Source organism: Podarcis gaigeae (genome assembly GCF_964106915.1).
Source record: "Podarcis gaigeae genome assembly, chromosome: 3".
Lineage (NCBI taxonomy): Eukaryota > Metazoa > Chordata > Lepidosauria > Squamata > Lacertidae > Podarcis > Podarcis gaigeae.
The window spans coordinates 81887396-81905589 of NC_139680.1; the positions used below are offsets into that span (position 1 = coordinate 81887396).

The 18194-nt window shown below is 42.2% G+C and overlaps 2 protein-coding genes across 5 annotated transcripts in view; one reads left to right on the top strand and one right to left on the bottom strand.

Annotated features, from left to right (window-relative positions):
- Position 1: 1 nt before the first annotated feature.
- On the top strand, positions 2–13094 carry GPATCH11 (G-patch domain containing 11). 2 transcript variants are annotated; one of them, XM_083732794.1, is made up of 9 exons: positions 2–101; positions 2102–2186; positions 4957–5183; positions 8745–8786; positions 8875–8995; positions 9928–10018; positions 10545–10652; positions 11335–11416; positions 11759–13094. In XM_083732794.1, exons 2-9 carry the CDS (start codon positions 2137–2139, stop codon positions 11812–11814), a joined length of 777 nt encoding a protein of 258 aa, XP_083588920.1. In that variant the 5' UTR covers positions 2–101; positions 2102–2136; the 3' UTR covers positions 11815–13094. The 2 variants fall into 2 exon arrangements, with proteins under 2 accessions (XP_083588920.1, XP_083588921.1); XM_083732795.1 differs by lacking the exon at positions 2–101 and having other exon boundaries at positions 4935–5183.
- Positions 13095–13379: 285 nt separating this feature from the next.
- Positions 13380–18194, bottom strand: part of EIF2AK2 (eukaryotic translation initiation factor 2 alpha kinase 2) — a 29862-nt gene continuing 25047 nt past the window's right edge. For 2 of the 3 annotated variants that reach the window (XM_083732471.1, XM_083732470.1), the window contains 3 exons: positions 16942–17004; positions 15236–16853; positions 13380–15017 (listed from right to left, as the gene is read on the bottom strand). In XM_083732471.1, the coding sequence (XP_083588597.1) occupies positions 16746–16853; positions 16942–17004 (171 nt within the window). In that variant the 3' untranslated portion in view covers positions 13380–15017; positions 15236–16745. The remainder of the gene's footprint in view (positions 15018–15235; positions 16854–16941; positions 17005–18194) is intronic. The other variant, XM_083732469.1, reaches the window with a different exon arrangement.

Sequence of the window (18194 nt, forward strand, 5' to 3'; positions counted from 1 at the left end):
GCTGGTCGGTAGAAGGCACGCATGCGCACCTGCGCAGTTGCCGAGAGACTGGAACGCAAGAGGGCTAGGCTTCACTGGGTGGAAGAGGCGCGCGGAGGCTGGTAGGGAATAATGATAAAGAGCTGGTGCTGTACCGATTTGAGTGTTGCTGGCGAATGTTGGGCAGCTTCTTAGATCAGGCTATGGGCAGCTGCTAGCCGTGGGGTTCCTGCATTGTGTGTGTGGGGGTGCGGTTTAGACTAGATGACCCTAAGGCTCCCTTGCAATTCTGTGCTGCTAGGTTGGCTGTATACAACTTCCACGATCAAATGCAGCGTGTTTCTGAACACTAGTTGCTGGGGGGACGGCAAGGAGAGAGGGCTGTTTTGCACACCACTATATATATGTGTGTGTGTGCGTACTTGCAGCACAGAGGATACGACTTCATGTATCCGATGAAGTGGACTGTAGTTCACGAAAGCTGATGCTGTTAATAATAACACCTGTATAGGTGCAGGGGGTGTAATTGCACTTGTTTGTTATTGTAGTATGTATTATTGTTTTTGTGTGTGTGTGTTTTTTGTATCATATTTTTCGCTCTATTAGACTCACCGGACGATTGGACGCACCTAGTTTTTAGGAGAGGTTCCCTGCTCCCCTGCGGAGCCTTCATCCCATGGCTAAGCCAGAAGCTAGAACAGCCAGCAGGATCCCACTCGCTGTTCTGGCTTCTTCTTTAGGAGAGGCTGCGCACGGCTAAGGCTCCCCCAAGACCCGCGCTCCCTTTAAAGAGTGTGCGGAGTGTGTGTGCGGCTCTTAGGGGCTTTTTCCAAGGAGGGAGAAAAGCCCCCAAGAGCCACACACACACTTCACGCAGCTCTTTAAAGGGAGTGCTGACAGAGCCTCCCACCTGCATTTGCTGCATAAGACGCACACACATTTCCCCTTACTTTTTAGGAGGGAAAAGTGTGTCTTATAGAGCGAAAAATACAGTATGTTGTAAGCCACCCTGAGATCTCTGGATGAAGGGCAGTATAGAAATTTAAGGATTAATAATAATGATAATAATGCATTAGTCCTTAAGCAAGCTTGTTCTGTTATTTTACTATGCACAGCAGGATGTTAGGCTAGAATATAGACCTTTCATCTGATTCGACAGGACTCTTATTACATTCAGTTAATATGGGGAGACTGGGGTAATCATGAGGGGCTGTGTATGACACCTTTTCTTTGCTAATGTGCATTCTTAGCAAGGAGCGAGTCCTCTTGAATCCAGTGGGGACTTGTTCACTTGCTAGATAAACACAGAATTGTGCTGTATGTGTCAGGCTACAATCCCACTTGAGGTATAAGGCTTTTGGGGTGAGCAGCCTGACTGGCATGATGATGTTGGGCATCAGTCATAATAATTTTTCTAGTATTTATGGTGCCACAAGGCTATTTGTTGCTTTTGCTTTTCAGTTGTTTCTAGGTGGGATTTCATCTAACTGAGCCACCACATTAATCTAAAGGTTCAGTGCCCCTAAAGTTTGCTCTCTTTCTAGGAACACTAAATGAAATTATTATTATTATTAATTTTTTTATTTATACCATGCCCATCTGGCTGGGTTTCCCAAGCTATTCTGGGCAGCTTACAGCTTACTGTTCCTCCCACCAGAGCACTCTGAAAATTGTGGCAACTATTAGCTGTAACAAAGTCACAGTTTGTTTTTGTTAATTTGTAGTTTATAATAATGTTTTTAATTGTTGTAAGTCTTCCAAGCTGGAAGAAAGTTGGGATATAAATACCATATTTTGCGCTCTATAAGACGCACCAGACCACAAGACGCACCTAGTTTTTGGAGGAGGAAAACAAGAAAAAAAATATTCTGAATCTCAGAAGCCAGAACAGCAAGAGGAATTCCTCTCACTGTTCTGGCTTCTGGGATAGCTGCGCAGCCTGCATTCGCTCCATAAGACGCACACACGTTTCCCCATACTTTTTAGGAGGGAAAAAGTGAGTCTTATAGAGCAAAAAATACGGTACTCTACATGAAATAATAATAATTTCCCCACAAAAAAATCAGTGAAAACTTTAGCTATTTTCAATGCATTCTAAAAGGTAGAAAAATATTGTTTATAGGCAAGAGGTCTGCAAGTGGAGTATTAATACCAATCATGGGTGATGAAGAAGATGACTACATGTCTGATTCCTTTATTAATGTTAAGTAAGTACAATATTTTTCTTTTTTTATATATATAAATTTTTATTAAGTTTTTCTTTAACAAATAATTTTGACAACCATGTTTACCAATTTACAGTTTTTTGAACTTCCACCAGTACCTCCTTCAATCATCCATTTTTCATATCTTTACACATTTTCTATGTAGTATTGCCGATTTGCTAATTAACCTTCCATCTCAGTTTCTTTCTTACAATATACTTTGGTTTATCACAAAGCCTCTTTAAAACCCACTAGCGTTGTCTGTTCATCACATACCGTTTTCAGATATTCCGTAAACTTTCCCCAGTCCTCAATGAATTTGTGATCTTTCTGATATCTAATTTTTTCAGTCATTTTATCCAATTCTGCATAATCCATAAGTTTCGTTCTCCACTCAGTCAAGGTCGGTAGTTCCTCTTGTTTCCATTTTTGGGCCATTAGTATTCTTGCCGCTGTAGCTGCATATTGAAACAGTTTATAATCACATCTTTTTATCTCTCTTCCTGTTATTCCTAACAAAAAGGCTTCTGGTTTTTTAACAAACGTATATTTAAACATCTTTTTCAATTCGTTGTATATCATTTCCCAGAAGCCCTTTACCTTCTTACATGTAAGTGCAATATTTTTCTAAACTTATCAAACTTGTCAGTGCCTAACGCATGCACTAATAATTGAAGCTATTTGTGGTGTTTCAGATACAGAACTTTTCAATTATTTTTTGAGTAAGAGGTCTGGCTAAAATGCTTCAAGTTGATATCACCTAGAAGAGGGTTCTTCATCTTTGAGTCCCCTTTTGTTGTTGGACTAGAGCTGGCCATCTGGGGACCCAGGTCTTGCAGTCTCAAACCACATGCAAACGTTGTTCTGACTTTTGTCAGTTCCTTTAGCACACCATTGTAAGTAAGTAAGTAAGTAAATTTTTATTTATACCCCGCCCTCCCCGGCCAAGACCGGGCTCAGCGTGGCTAACATCAAATACATGAAAACACAATCAAACAACTGATTAAAATACAGCTTAAAAATTAGAATCAGGATAAAATTAAATGACTGCCCATGAATTACAACCATAGGGGTCAGGAACCTCAAGTATTCATCAGGGCCAGCTATCCATGTTGGTCCCACATGACCCGATAAATGGGCCAAAGAGGTAATTTACAGAGTCCCATAGAGGGGGGTCAAATTGGGCCCGGACCGAAGGCTAGGCGGAACAGCTCCGTCTTGCATGGACTAACTGTACTGACTGCTCCACTCTTTTTCTGCACCAACAACTTTTCCACCAAGGGACAAGAAGAGTGTTAATCTCTTGTATAGCCCCCCTTTTTGCTCCAAGAACACCTAGCACAGAAGTAGTTTAGATTTAGATTGCACTTATCCGTCTCTGAACTGGGTGTATCATTTTTTGGTCTTTCCAAGAGTTACATATGTGTGCATATGTGTGATCATCCAAAACCTTATAAAGAATAAACCAAGTGCCATCGCTTTGCACTCTCTGGCTGCATACTGGCTGAGGTGTAAAGATCCTGGCTTGCTTTAAGCCAGAGCTTCCTAGTTCTGGTGTATCAGGAACTCTGGCTTACTGCAGCCCAGGCTCTTTGTGCTCAATCTGGGGCACAGCTAGAGGAAGGATAATCAGGTGGAGCAAGGGAATGATGCATGGCCATGATGCTTGTCTACAGCTTCATAAACCATGGTTTGTGAAGCCTTGGATGATTGATCAAACATGACCAGTGACATTTGGGACTGAAAGCTGAACTGTGCACCCTTCCTCTTGCCATTTCAGAGCTATCCAGTTCCTGGGTTACAGCTCCAGTTTGGCACCCTCATATAATGTAGGATACCTGCCTCTGTGCTACAGTGACTGAACTCAATGATTCTAGCCCAGCTACATGGCTTTAAGTGGTTGAGGAGTATGTTTAAGTGGTCCATGAAACTGGCATAGGAATTGCTTATTCCTAAATCCAGGAAAATGAACTTGAACTGGAGGGCGGAATAGATTCAGACTGCCACCTAAGCCATTTTAAGCCCATCCCTGCATAGACTAACTCTTTGACTACACTCTTTCTCAACACTGCTTTTCCCACGGCCCTTTCTTGTGGACAATGAACTGGTAAGCCTCTAATATATTCCCCTTCTATAGTCTCCTTCAGTAAGACCTAGCACAGAAGTAGCAGCCTCTAGAACAGGTATGGGGAACATTTGACCCTCTAGATGTAGCTGAACTACAACTCCCATCATCTCTGACCATTGGGCATGCTTGCTGGGTCTGATGGGAGTTGTAGTTTAGCAACATCTGGAGGGCCAAAAGCTTCCCACACATATTCCAGAATATATTACTGTGGATTACAGCTCTACTGATTCAACCTAGGTTTTCCCTTCAATTTCCTTGCCATGCCTTTCATATACCAGTGTGTTCTGTGAGCATATTACAGCAACAGAAATACCACTGTGTGGGGCTTTTATCGTACCATTTAATCTATCCTTGTTCCATTTCAGCAGAAGAAAAGAGAAACATATTCTTCTTGCAAGAATGATAATTACAATAGATTAGTGGTATTCTGTTTGGAAACTGTATTAACCTTGCTATCAATGTACACTTACCTGGAAGTGAGCCCCATAAAACATTGAGGGATGTACTGTTAAGCATTACATGTGGTTCACTGAAAATGCTCTTAAAACTTTATTTATTTATTTATTTATTTACTTACTTACTTACTTACTTACTTACTTATTTCTGTAATTGCTATATAATAGTTTGACATTTGGACTTGTTCAGCCAGGACATCAGACCAGGCATGCCAATGCTGAGGCGTACAAAGGAAGTGTTTAAGAAAGAAGAAAAACAAAAGGAAGCTAACGAGAGAAGTCAGCAAAAGAGTATAAAAGAGCAGGAGAAAGAACAACGTGATACTGTTTTAAACATTGCTTTGGGAAACGAGAATAAAGGTTTTGCTATGCTTCAGAAGATGGGTTATAAAAGTGGTCAACCTCTTGGCAAAAGTGGTGAGTTTCTCAGCTTCCCTTTTTCTGAATAAGACTGTATCATGGTATTATTATGGTTGTTGTTTTATTATTAATTTATAAACCTTTTAATGCCAAAATAGGCTTCAAAGTGGTTTAGAAGTATAAAAACAAATGACACAAGCATTGAAATATAAAATTAAAATACACAAACAATCCAATTAAAACAGTTCTTGGGTTGAGAGATCATGGGAATGTCTGTGTAATAACCTGGGTGATTTTTCAATACATATCGTTCAGTTTTTGCCGCAACCAATAATTTTGCCTACTGTGCCCTATACCACCCCCGAATTTGTGGGGGTGGGGGCACTAGGCACAAAGCCCTCCTGTGGGATTTTCGGCACTCCTCGACGCCGTCCCCGATTCGCGCCGCTGGTTGCAATGATCCTTAAAAGAAACAATTTGGACGTGATTAATTGCACATACATCAAGGAAAAAGGGGAGTAAATACTGCTGACAGAAGAGATCTCTGATAACAAGACAACAATAAAATACGAGAAGAACGTCAAGATACAGTATGACAAATGACTGAGGGGGGAGGGGGGGAAACCTGCCTTTACCTTTTCATGTGATTTAACAAGAATCTCCTCCCCTAATGAGTCAGAAATTAAGGACTTAAGCTGTGGATTTAAGGCTGTGTGGAGATAAACTTTTGATCCAAAGCAATGTTTCAAGAGGAAGCTGGAAAGCTAAAAGTTTTGGAGTGTCGCACTCAGAAAAAAATGCCGGCGCCATTTTGTGAGGCATTGTGGGAGCTCTTGGGTCTGGGAGGAGAAAGAGAGAAATAGAGTTGTTTACATATCGTGAATCAACTTCTCGGTGGGACTTAAGAGCGACAAATGCCAAAATTTACGATGGAAAAAGTGATGTTATCTACGAAGGAGATATATGGAAACCATCTGGACTTAGTGGAGGAACGGGAAATCCACACAGGATTATTACACTTGCTATCGGCTTAAGGAGACTAACAGAAGAGATCATAAAGGAAAAAGAGAAATTATACGAACAAGATATGATGTGGCAACACCAAGATAAGACTGGATAGAATTATGAACTTTGTTTGGACTGATTGGGACTGATTTGGACATTAACGCAGTAATAAGAAGATTATCTGAATCCCCCTTTGGATCTTGAAGTATGGGTTCCCCCAACAAAATTTAAAAATTTGGCTTTGTAATTCGGAATTTATATGATGTGATTTAATTTGATGTGATTGGCCAGTTAATAAAAATTATTTTTTTAAAAAAAGCAGTCCTTGCTGCAGCAACCAATCACATGCCCAATCGCCACTGCCAATCCTGCTGGCTGCTCCCCCCCCCCCCCCCGCTATCCATGTATAAGACAACCCACAATTTTTGCCTGTTATTTCTAAGGAAAAATATCATCTTATACACGGAAAAATATGGCACTATTTCGATTTTGCAGCAAGCCCCGGCTCAGCAGGCCAGCGTGACAGACCAGTAGGCGTGATTTACAGAGATGCTGGCTTGGGGCTTGCTGGGAACCCCCTTTCCCCTTCCTTACCCCTGTGAAAGAAGAAACGGGGGTTGTTTTCAGAGTAAGAACAAAAAATGTTGCCCTGTTATTTAACTCTTTTTCTTTCCTTCCGTCTCCCCTTCTGCCTATGTGGGTGTGTGTATGTGAGTGCCCTGATGCCTTTACTACCTGTCTGAGACTTTGACGGAGCCCCTTTCTTTGTGTAAAAGTAAGAACAACAAAAAAAGTTGCTGCGTAAGACATTTTTGGTTCACCCTAAATAGCTTCCCTCATATAAAAAAGGAAGGTTTTTAAAAAAAAAAATTAAAGGATGCTATCTCATTGATTGCCCTTCCTCCTTCCCTTTGATAAAAAGGGAGAGGTTGGTGGTATAATAATAATAACAACCACCAGCAGCAGCACCTCAGATTCACACACAAATATACAGCCCTGGGTCTGCTGGCCAGTGGTTGGGCCAGAACATTATTCCCTTTAGTTCTGCAGTCCCAGGCCCAACTAGCAGTTGGAACAGAGTGTTTTGCGTGCCCTGGCAGAGACCCCCCCCAGCCCTGAGAGACTACCAGAAGGAATAACGGCCCGTGACAACGTGTTATGGAATTAAAAATTGGCCACAGCTTTATTAAACCTTTCAGATGTAGGAAGACCTTGGCTTAGGCATTGGGCATGTATCCCTCCCAGTCCCCCAGTTGGGGGAACTGGGGCTCCTCAGGGTGGATGGGACATGCTTGTGTTTGCTGGCAGCCCACCCCATATCCCCGCAATGCAGGGGAGTTCACTCACAACCTTTCAGTGTATGGCCAGTGACTCCCATATCAAGGTACAATCCCCTGTAAGAGGGGACCCTGAAATCACCGCTGTGGGGGGGGTGTGAATCATCACTTCACACACCCCAAAAAAAATTAAGGAAGAGGGAGAGATTGGTGGAAGAAGAAGAAGAAGAAGAAGAGGAAGAAGAAGAAGAAGAAGAAGAAGAAGAAGAAGAAGAAGAAGAAGAAGAAGAAGAAACAACCTCAGATTCACAAATGAATCAGCAGCCCTGAGTCTGCTGGCCAGTGGTTGGGCCGGAATATTATTCCCTTCAGTTCTGCACTCCCAGGCCCAACTAGCAGTTGGAACAGAGTATTTTTTCTGGAAGGGGGAAATAGCAATCTCCCTGGAGCTGCTTGTTCTCTGGCTGGTGGTTTGGACCCGGCTGGTCTTCCTCTTGCCCTGATACTTTCCCTGGGAGACAGGAAGTGCTAATTAACAGAATGTCAAAGCAAAATAAAAATCTTCAAATAGTAACATAAATTTATTGTGAGGTTAGAACCAGTATAACTTACATCTTGAGGGGAATTACTCTACAACATTAATGTAGAATCATATAATAGTTATTTTTTCAAGTTATGGCAAAGGCCTGTTATCTGTTCAGTAAATTTCATTTCTCCGGTTGATATTGTTTGAAATGATGCACGTACATGAAAGATACAGAGAACCAGTGCAAAACACTTTAACCAGACTAGACTCAAATCTCTGTTCAGATGCCAAATAGATAGCCTAAGGCAGGGGTCTGCAACCTTTAAGACAAAAAGAGCCACTTGGACCCATTTCCGAAGAAGAAGAAAAACTGGGAGCCGCAAAACCATTGCGACATTTAAAACAAATATATCTCCAGAGCCGCGATCTGACAGCGGGTGGGAAGGTGACGTCGGGACAGTGCGTGACTAACGCACGCACCACCCCCATGCGACATCACAGCCAGTACAGCGCCCGTCACAGTGGGGAGTGTCAGGGCGCACAATGCGCCTCCTCCCCTCGCTAGTATCCGCCCCGGAGCCGCGGCAAAGGTGTAAAAGAGCCACATGCGGCTCCGGAGCCGCGGGTTGCAGACCCCTGGCCTAAGGTGTGTAATTAACTCATGGTCTGATCCACTTCACAGGGTTTGTTGTAATGTAAGAACCCCATTACAAGCCACTCTGAGCTCCTGTGATGAAAGGAACACAAATGTGTCTAATAGTGATGATCATGTGTGTTTTTATCAACCGTGACTGCTCTTGTTTTCTGCAGGAAAGGGGATTGTTGAGCCTATTCCTCTGAACATTACCACAGGTTTGTGTCCATTCTCTCCTTTTTAATGTTTTAAAGTTCAAACACGGTGCCTCTTGATGTGTTAACTAGCACTTTGAACTTGGAACAGGCAGAAGTGGGCTTGGCCATGAAGAAGTGAAGAAACGGAAAGCTGAAGAAAACTTGGAAAACTACAGGAGAAAAATGCATATGAGGAAACAAGCGGAGGAGCAGACGGCTGACCTCTTCAAGTAATGTTCAAGGGCTTCATTCCTCGTCTTCTCTTTGCAAATAAGAATTGTATTGTTTATGGGAAGGATTGCGGCTTCATGGTGGAACACGTGCTTGCATGCAGAAGGTCCCCTGTTGAATCCATGAGCTCTGCAGATACGGCCAGACAAGACTTGTCTGAAACTCTGAAAATTTCTTCCAGTCAACTGAGGCCAGCAACAGCCAGCATAGTGGTTTCTAGAACCATTGGCCATGCTGACTGGGGCTGATTGGAGTTGGGAGTCCACATTATCTGGAGAGCACTAGGTTGAGGAACAGTGCTGTGTGGGGTTATCCTTCCCACAATGCATAGGAAACTGCCTCATACCAAATTAGGCTGCTACTCCATCAAATATCACCACCAGGTATTGCCAGTATGAACTACACCAGGGGTAGTTAGCATAGTGTCCTCCACATGTTATTGGACTCCAACTCCCACAAGCCCCAGCCAGCATGGTCAAAGATCAGGGATGATGGGAGCTGCTCACAGTGATCTGGGTCCCAAAAGGTGTGTGTAATATAGTATTTGGGTTTGTAGCACTTCTAAACTGCCCATCGTACAACTCCCACGATGGTGAACAAAACAAATTGATACACCAGTGTGCTGTAGTGGTTAAGAGCAGTAGTCTCGTAATCTGGGGAACCGGGTTCGCGTTTCCGCTCCTCCACATGCAGCTGCTGGGTGACCTTGGGCCAGTCACACTTCTTTGAAGTCTCTCAGCCCCACTCACCTCACAGAGTGTTTGTTGTGGGGGAGGAAGGGAAAGAAGAATGTTAGCCGCTTTGAGACTCCTTAAAGGGAGTGAAAGACGGGATATCAAATCCAAACTCCTCCTCTTCTCTTCTATCAGTGTAATATCTCAACCAGTCCAAGTTTTGTTTATTGGTAGTCATGTTTCATTTTATTTTTAAGATTGAGATTGAAGACCAAACAGGAGCAACTTCAAGTAAAACGAGACCTTGTGAAAAGTCAGAAAGCCTGTCAACAACTAGATATGCAGAAAGTAAGTTTAAATAAAAACATTTCTTTCAAATGTTTTTTGTGCATTTGTGACCCAAAGACTTTGGATGGGTATCATTTACTGAAAGTAAGTATGCATAACCTACCAGACCAACTTTTTTACGAGCTTGTCCACCCGCCCACATCATCGTAAGTCAAGTGTGGTGCATTGACAGGCTGAAAGCAAAAAAGAACCAACTCTCTTCTGGTTTACTTCCCTGCCTGGCTTCCTGTTTTTATTGTCTAAGAACTACATACAACATAGACATGGTCCCCATCTTTTCCAGAAAATGTTTTACTGCTTCAGTGACTTGAAAATGCTAATATAATCTTTGCTATAATGCCTTGTGCTGCATTTTCATTTTTTCAGGTTTGAGTATGCAACAAGTTCTGAGACTGCTTCTATTGTTATTTTTTGAGCATTTTGCTTTTCCAGGTGTGCAAAGTTGCACCTTTTTCTCTTTCCAAATTGCCAAGAAATTGATGGGGTGGGGTATGTTGGTTGTTACTGCCAAACTTTTGCTTTAAAGGGCCTTGAATCCCCCAAAGAGATGTGGTTCTGGTTACAGCCAGAGGAGGAAAAGGAAGATGACGTGGATGCAGAGGAGGAGGAAGAAAAAGAGGAAGATGAGTTCGACGTAAGTGTAGGGTTTAGATACCATTGGAAGCTGCATTGCACTTCAATAATCTAAATCAGGGGTCGGCAAAAATTTTTAGCCGCAGGCTACCACAACCTTGTGGTGGGCTGGAGAAGTGGCATGGGGGCGGGGGAGCTGGAAGAAGCGGCAAGGGGGGCAAGTAGTCCTCCTCCCCACCCCCCAACCCCAGCTGCTGAACTTAACTTCCCAGGGGCTATCACCACCGTCGCCACCGCTGCCACTGCTTCTCGTGGGTAGGTAAAGCGATCTCGTCCGCTCTGCTCTCTTTCCCACAGGAGCACCAGGGCAGTGGCGGGGGGAAGATGAGCAGTGCGAAAGGGCTGACTCCAGAGAGGGGCCAGCTCAGCCCAGCACCGCCCCCTTCCTCCTCTAGGCAGGGAGGGGAGAAGCCACGAGGAGGGAGGGAGGAGGCACCACCACGATGTGTGTGAGAGAGAGGGGGAAACGGAATGGCGCAGGGGGGAAAATGGCACAGCCCAAATGAGCAGAATCCCCACGCCGATTCACAGACAGTCCGTAGGTCAAATCCTGAAGGCAATTGGGCCTGATCTGGCCCGTAGGCCTTTGTTTGCCGACCCCTGATCTAAATAAGCTAAAATAATTTTAAAATTAATGCATAATCCATTTATGCTTAAAGGTGTATTTCATTTGTCAAACACAGGAATCAGAAAAGTTAATCATGTTGACAGCGTATCTAAGGGAAGAACACCTCTACTGCATTTGGTGTGGAACAACCTATGATGGTAAGAAAAATACCAGGTAATAATAATAGCTGAGCCCTCTTCTTTAGTTGGTCTGTTCATGTAAACTAACAGTATCTAATGCCTTGGCCAAAAGATGCATGAGTCACCTTTGCACAACGAAAGCCTCCATGTAATATAAACCTAAATTTGTTTCTTTGGGAACCTTATTGCTTATTGTATTCCCAATTTTTTTCTTTGGAGTTGTTTGCAAGAGGAAAAGAAATGATGCTCTTAACGTACTTGTGTTTGAGGATGCTCACCATAAATGGAAACCCCCTGTATCTCAGTCCAGTGTGTTTTTCTTGTGACAACTGTATAATGCTCTTTTTAAAAATCTTCCAGATAAAGAAGATTTATCCTCAAACTGTCCTGGAGACACTTTTGCAGACCATGAATAACTTTCCTAAAGCAAGAATAGTAAATGCTGCAAGATCGCTCCAGCATAAAGATATCGAACAGTTCAGAAGACTGCATATATTTTTGTAGGGAAAAGGTTTTCGAAATGTATTTATGTATATATTGTAACACTGGAACTGTGCTGAAGTCCTGTTCACTTGGAAATATGGATAGAAAGGAGCTACACACCAAGAAAATCTTATAGGAGCTGCATAATCAGTTGACTGTCAGCTGTGAAATTTAGGTACTTTTAAAAAAAAGCTTATTTGTTATTTTTGTGAAAAACACAGCAAACAGGATTGGGATGATCCTCCTTTACACCCCAATCAATTATAGAAGAAGTGGAATACTGATCTAGTGCAGAGAAGAGAACAGGAGGGCTGAAAAGGTCCAAAATGTGTATATAGAGAGGCCAGAAATAAGATCAGGACACTTAGGTTAAAATCCTTCATGTACTAACTTAGGACTAAGTCCTGTTGACCTTGAGTGTAAATATTCTAAATATGCCTTTTACTGTTGACCAAACTGCTCAGTTTTGTAATTTTCAGTGTTTTATACCAAAGGTCTTTCAATCCATTTTCCTAATGTCAGTGAAGGCTTAAAACAGTTAATGTTGAACTGTTCAGTAGCTATGGGTGTTGGTATCACTATTTACAGCTGAATGCATTTGTTGTGTATGTATATGTCTAAACAGATTTATATCTGGGGTTTTTTACTAACCTGCAAATTGGCTCAAATGTATAAATACTATACTAGGCACACTGAGAACCCCATACAGTACTGAAAACAAAAATAACTAGCTGTACTGAAACAGGAGGTGGCAACTAATGATATTTTCCGTGGGCAGTTACAAGTTAGTCCATCTGATGTTGACTCTGCCATCTTCCCGTTCTCTTCTGAGTTGGTTCTTTGGTTAAAAGGTTTTTTAAAATCGCCTTTCTGGCTAAATTAGTTGATGGGCTTCTATTTAAGGTTAATCCACTTTACTGCCCATGGAAAATGGCATGATCAAGCCAACATTAAGGTAAAGTGTGAACCAGACCGCTAGCTTTACATGAAAGTAACCTCTAATGGACTCAGTAGCCCTTACACCTGAGTAGAAGAGTTGTATTTTTTAGTGGGGAAGTTTCAAGTAGATGAAACGCTCAGTGGCTTGTCAAAGTGTTCAGGGTTGTCTAGACTGTGCCTCAAGTTATCAGGAAAAAGAACTTGGTGACAGTAATAATGTAAGCAGAAGGGTGGCACGTAGTTCTAGTGTGCATTAAAAAGGAAATAACACGTCTCCTTGCAGTTTGATTCATTTCTGTTATATACAGTGTGATGCACTGTACCTTTCTCGATAGTCTAAAAGTGAACCACCTGCCAGACTCTATATAGAACACAATTTTTCTGCATTAAGCAGTCATAGTGTAGCACCTATATTACTGGCTGCATTTGGTATCTTCATTACTAATTGCGCACAGGGGTAGATTTTTACCAAGATTTTCACCCGAGAGGTGCCTATGTTCAAGTGCATGCCTCTTCCTTTGTATGCCATGTAGCTTCTAAAAGAAATGAACAATGTGGGGACTTTTTAATGCACATCATTTATTAGGAAAGAGAAAGCAGCTACTGAACAGTAGCATAAGCCATGCATACACAACAAAAACATTACAATTTCCCAAGATGTGAGAAATACATGCTTCGGTTGAAAAATTATATTGTAAAATGTGCTTCTCAATACTGTATCAGTGATTTTAAAACAAATTTAATATTCACTATAAAATTCCATGAAAGAATTCAAGTTAAAGATTTACAATAGATTCGGTTTCATCCGGAATCCAGTGTGAATATTCTCCTCTAGTGTCGGATGATGGCACCGAAAAGCTGTTCCCTGTGAACTAGGTGCAATGGAATTACTCAGGAGTAAGTTGACACAGCTGCAGCTTTATGGTATAAAAAACTCATCAAATCCTACCTGTTAAAAACATCCCTTTGCAATGAATTATTCACAGCACAAACTCCGTAGATTTCACCAAGTTATTTTCACATGGCTTGTAAAATCCAAATCAAGAGAGGCTTTGAAAGCTTTGGACTGTTGTCTGGATGCACTGGTGGACTGGATGAGGTCAATAAAGTGTATATGAACCCTGGCAAGACAGGGGCTCTTTGGAAGGGTAGTTCCCATGTTTGGGAAGTCACTAGTTCTGGATGGGGTTGCATGTAGCTTGGGGATACTCCTGGACACATCTTTGTCACCAGAGATTCAAGCATCCTTTGTGGCTATGAGTGCCTTTTACCAGCTTCATGTGGTTCACAAACTATGGCTATTCATGTACAGGGATAGCCTGACTACTGTAGCCCATGTGTTGGTAACCTCAAGGCTGGATTACTGTAATGTTGCTCTTTGTGGGGCTGCCCTTAGGTTTGGTTCAGAAGCTCCAGCTGGGGCTCTGCTTGAGAGCACACAACACAGCACTGTTAAACAACTGTACTGGCTTCCCATTACTGCTCAGGATTCTTGCGTGTTTATAAAATCCTGAACAACTTTGGTCCAGGGTACCTCAGGGATTGCCTGGAACGCTCTTATCCCAGCTCAATCACTGAGATCACCTGCAAGAGCATCTTTGGTTGTTCCCCAAGCTGGTAAGGCTCATTTGACAAGAAACCCCTTAAAAGCCATCAGCCCAATCTTGTGGAATACTCTACCAACTTTTAAACGACTGCTGAAAACGTTTCTGTTCCTCTCAGCCTATGAAGGCATTTAACAAGACATCCATCCACAATGGTTAGTCGATGTCTGTTTAACTTTTTATTGTATTATTATTTTTTGCTGTAAACCACTTTGATATACAGTGGTACCTTGGTTTAAGAACAGTCTGGTTTAAGAACGACTTGGTTTACAAACTCCGCAAAATCGGAACTAGTGTCTTGGTTTGAGAACTTTACCTTGGTCTAAGAACGGAATCTGAATGGTAGAAGGGCACCAGCGGCGGGAGGCCTCATTAGGGAAAGCGTGCCTTGGTTTAAGAATGGTTTTGGTTTAAGAACGGACTAAAGGAACGGATTAAGTTCATAAACCAAGGTACCAGTGTGTGTGTGTGTGAGAGAGAGAGAAAAATGATGCAGTGGTATACAAATATTTTTTATGAATACAATTATCCCAAATCATTATTTTTTAAAAAAGAAGAAGAGGAGGAGTTTGGATTTGATATCCCGCCTTTCACTCCCTTTAAGGAGTCTCAAAGCGGCTAACATTCTCCTTTCCCTTCCTCCCCCACAACAAACACTCTGTGAGGTGAGTGGGGCTGAGAGACTTCAGAGAAGTGTGACTGGCCCAAGGTCACCCAGCAGCTGCATGTGGAGGAGCGGAGACGCGAACCCGGTTCCCCAGATTACGAGACTACCGTCTTAACCACTACACCGCACTGGCTCTCCAACAACAACAAAGTTCTGATTTGGATACCTTCCATTTTTTTTTCTAGACTGTATTGCAGGAAAGGAATTAAGTATGACAGAAAAACAGGTTTCCCTTTATCATCCTGCTTAAAAGCCAAGTGTCCAGACAAAAAGGGCTCAGGGGCAGAGCATATGCTCTGCATGCAAAAAATGTCCCAAGTTCAATTCCCAGCAGGGCTGGGGAAAACATCATCTGAAACCCTCAAGACTCGCTGCTCATCAGAGTAGACAATATTGATGAACCAATGGGTCAACTGAGTATAAGGCAGCTTCCTATGTCTTACCAAACCACAGCTAAGTTTTTAACACAGGCTTCCAAGCAGAGAGGGCTCCAAAACCTCGATTACTTCAAAAGCCACATATTATGTCACTCATATTATTTTCCTTTATTATTTATTACTAGTAATTATTAAATGTATACGATAACCCATCAATAAAATTTTGGAATTTTGGAAACAAACACTTAATCTTGCAAATAAAAAGTAAAAGAACTCTCCTGGCAGAAACCAAATAAAACAATTTGCAGCTCAGCTGAAAACCAGACCTTTTTAAAAAAAAAAACAACACAAAATTTATATACCACTTGATTGTAAGAAAACCTCTATGCAGTTTACAAAAAACCGAAATAAAACACTATAAAATTCTCAATAAAAAGCACAGGTATTTAGAAACATTGAAAAGTTGCTTAAAATAGCCCATACCTAAAAAGAGAGAAAGCACATGTGGCTTCTACGTATCTGGACAGGCTTGCGTAAACAAATGGGTTTTAAGCAGATGCCAAAGAGAATGTGATGAATGAAGGCACCCTGCCTGATGTCAACAGACAGCGAGTTTCAAAGTGAAGGTGCTTCTGCCATAAAGATTTATGTCTTCTAAGTATTATGTGGCACCTGTAACAGTGCAGGTTAATGTAGATTGGAGCATTCTTGAAAGGTGGTTCTTAACCTTTGAACCTGGCCTAGTAGTAAATGGACAGCCAGTGCAGTTCTTTGAGCAAAGCTGTTCTGTGCAGAGGATCTCTTCCTGCTAGCAATCATGCTGTGGCATTGTGCACTAACACCATATTGCGAATCAAGTTCAAGGAGTGCACTGCAGTAATCTAACCTTGCAGTAATCTAACCTTGAAGTCACCAATGCCTGAACCACTGTGGTCAAGTTCTCTCAGTCCAGGAATGACCATATCTGTCACAGCTTGTAAAATGGGCTTCCAGCCACTGAGGCTGAGCCTCCCATGAGAAAGCAGGACAGTTTTTAAAGACAGCCACACATACAAGGCACAGGTGTCTAGTTCTGGATTCAGAGAAATTTTGCCTCTACAAGAGCACCCTGCAGCTCCCCTCAAAGGCCACAGCAGAACATAGAGCAAGAGGCAATCCAGAGTTAAATTTCCAGGTGCCACAGTTTTGATTCAGACGAGATTTTCAATATTAGCAACAGCAAAAGGAACCACTACCTTTAGACCAAAATTCTGCAGTTGTGTTTGGACAGGTATTAGTTAACAAGTGTGTGGGCTATACTGCCTTTTCTTTAAAATATGCAAAATGGCAGGTGCCGATGGTCTGTCAGATGGCACTTCTGAAAGCAGTTTCTTAATTAGAGATATCTGCAAACAAAGGAGAGATTGTTTTTTATTTTAAATTACAACAAGCATGGAAAAGACAACCTATAAAAAATGCTTTGCCACAGTATACCTCTTCTGGAAACTCCTTTGTTAACGGTTCTGGAAATTCGCCTTTCTTTATGTTCTTGAATATCTGAAAAATAATACACAGTGTCACTTAAGAATACATCGTGTGATGCAATTTTCACTGGCCAAGTTCAAAGCTGCCATTTTGACACAAACAGCTGCCCAAGTTCCCAAACATGGAAAACTGAATTCCTTCCACATTTGTACATGGGATAAAGGAACAGGAGTTGACTGTGCATACACACTTCATTCTTCTTGCATGGAATGGAACATCCAATATCGGGTAGTAATATCACTGATACCCATTTGGGATATGCCAAAAGGATAAAAGACTCTCTTCAAAATGAAGCCTGGGTTCTTTCAGCAACAGGGACTCACAGCACTTACTGCAAAGTACGGTAGTACCTCAGGTTACATACGCTTCAGGTTACAGACTCCACTAACCCAGAAATAGTACCACGGGTTAAGAACTTTGCTTCAGGATGAGAACAGAAATCGTGCTCTGGCAGCGCGGCGGCAGCAGGAGGCCCCATTAGCTAAAGTGGTGCTTCAGGTTAAGAACCGTTTCAGGTTAAGAACGGACTTCCAGACGAATTAAGTTCTTAACCCGAGGTACCACTTTATCTGAAGGTTCTGCATTTCATTACCCTGTTCTCCCTACAAACACACAATGCCCCAAGTTTCAAGGCAGTTTGATAAAACTTTGTAGCAGTGATACATGAAGGAAGCAACTCATGATTCAGTTGGGGTTCAAGACATCTGGAATACTGAAACAGTTAAGGAACTTCCTAATGAGTTAAGAGCCCTGGGGGGGAAACCCCTAATGTTTGGTGTCCAAAGACATAAACATCCTTGTTCCACTTGTGTTGAAAACTATTGGTTTCACTGTTACTTAACTTTGTGTGTGTGTGTGTGTGTGTGTGTGTGTGTATATATATATATATATATTTCGTAGATTTTCACGGGTACAGGAATGCAGGTTTTGGTGTCCTCGGGTGTCTTCCCGTGTAAAAGTTGGGGTGTCTAGGCGACGTTTCGACGAGGTCTCACTCGTCATCTTCAGACTGGTGCTTTCGGCTTCTTGTTACTGGAACAGAGCGGGATCTCAATGTTTGAGTTCCTATAAATACTGTAGAGGGGGTGTGGTGTCTAGCCTCCAATGTTCTGGGCAGAGAGGAAGTTCCCAGGCTAGTGTGCCTTTTCTTCTTTTGTTCCTTAATTACTTGAGAGATACCTTGAGTGATTTCTTGAGTGATA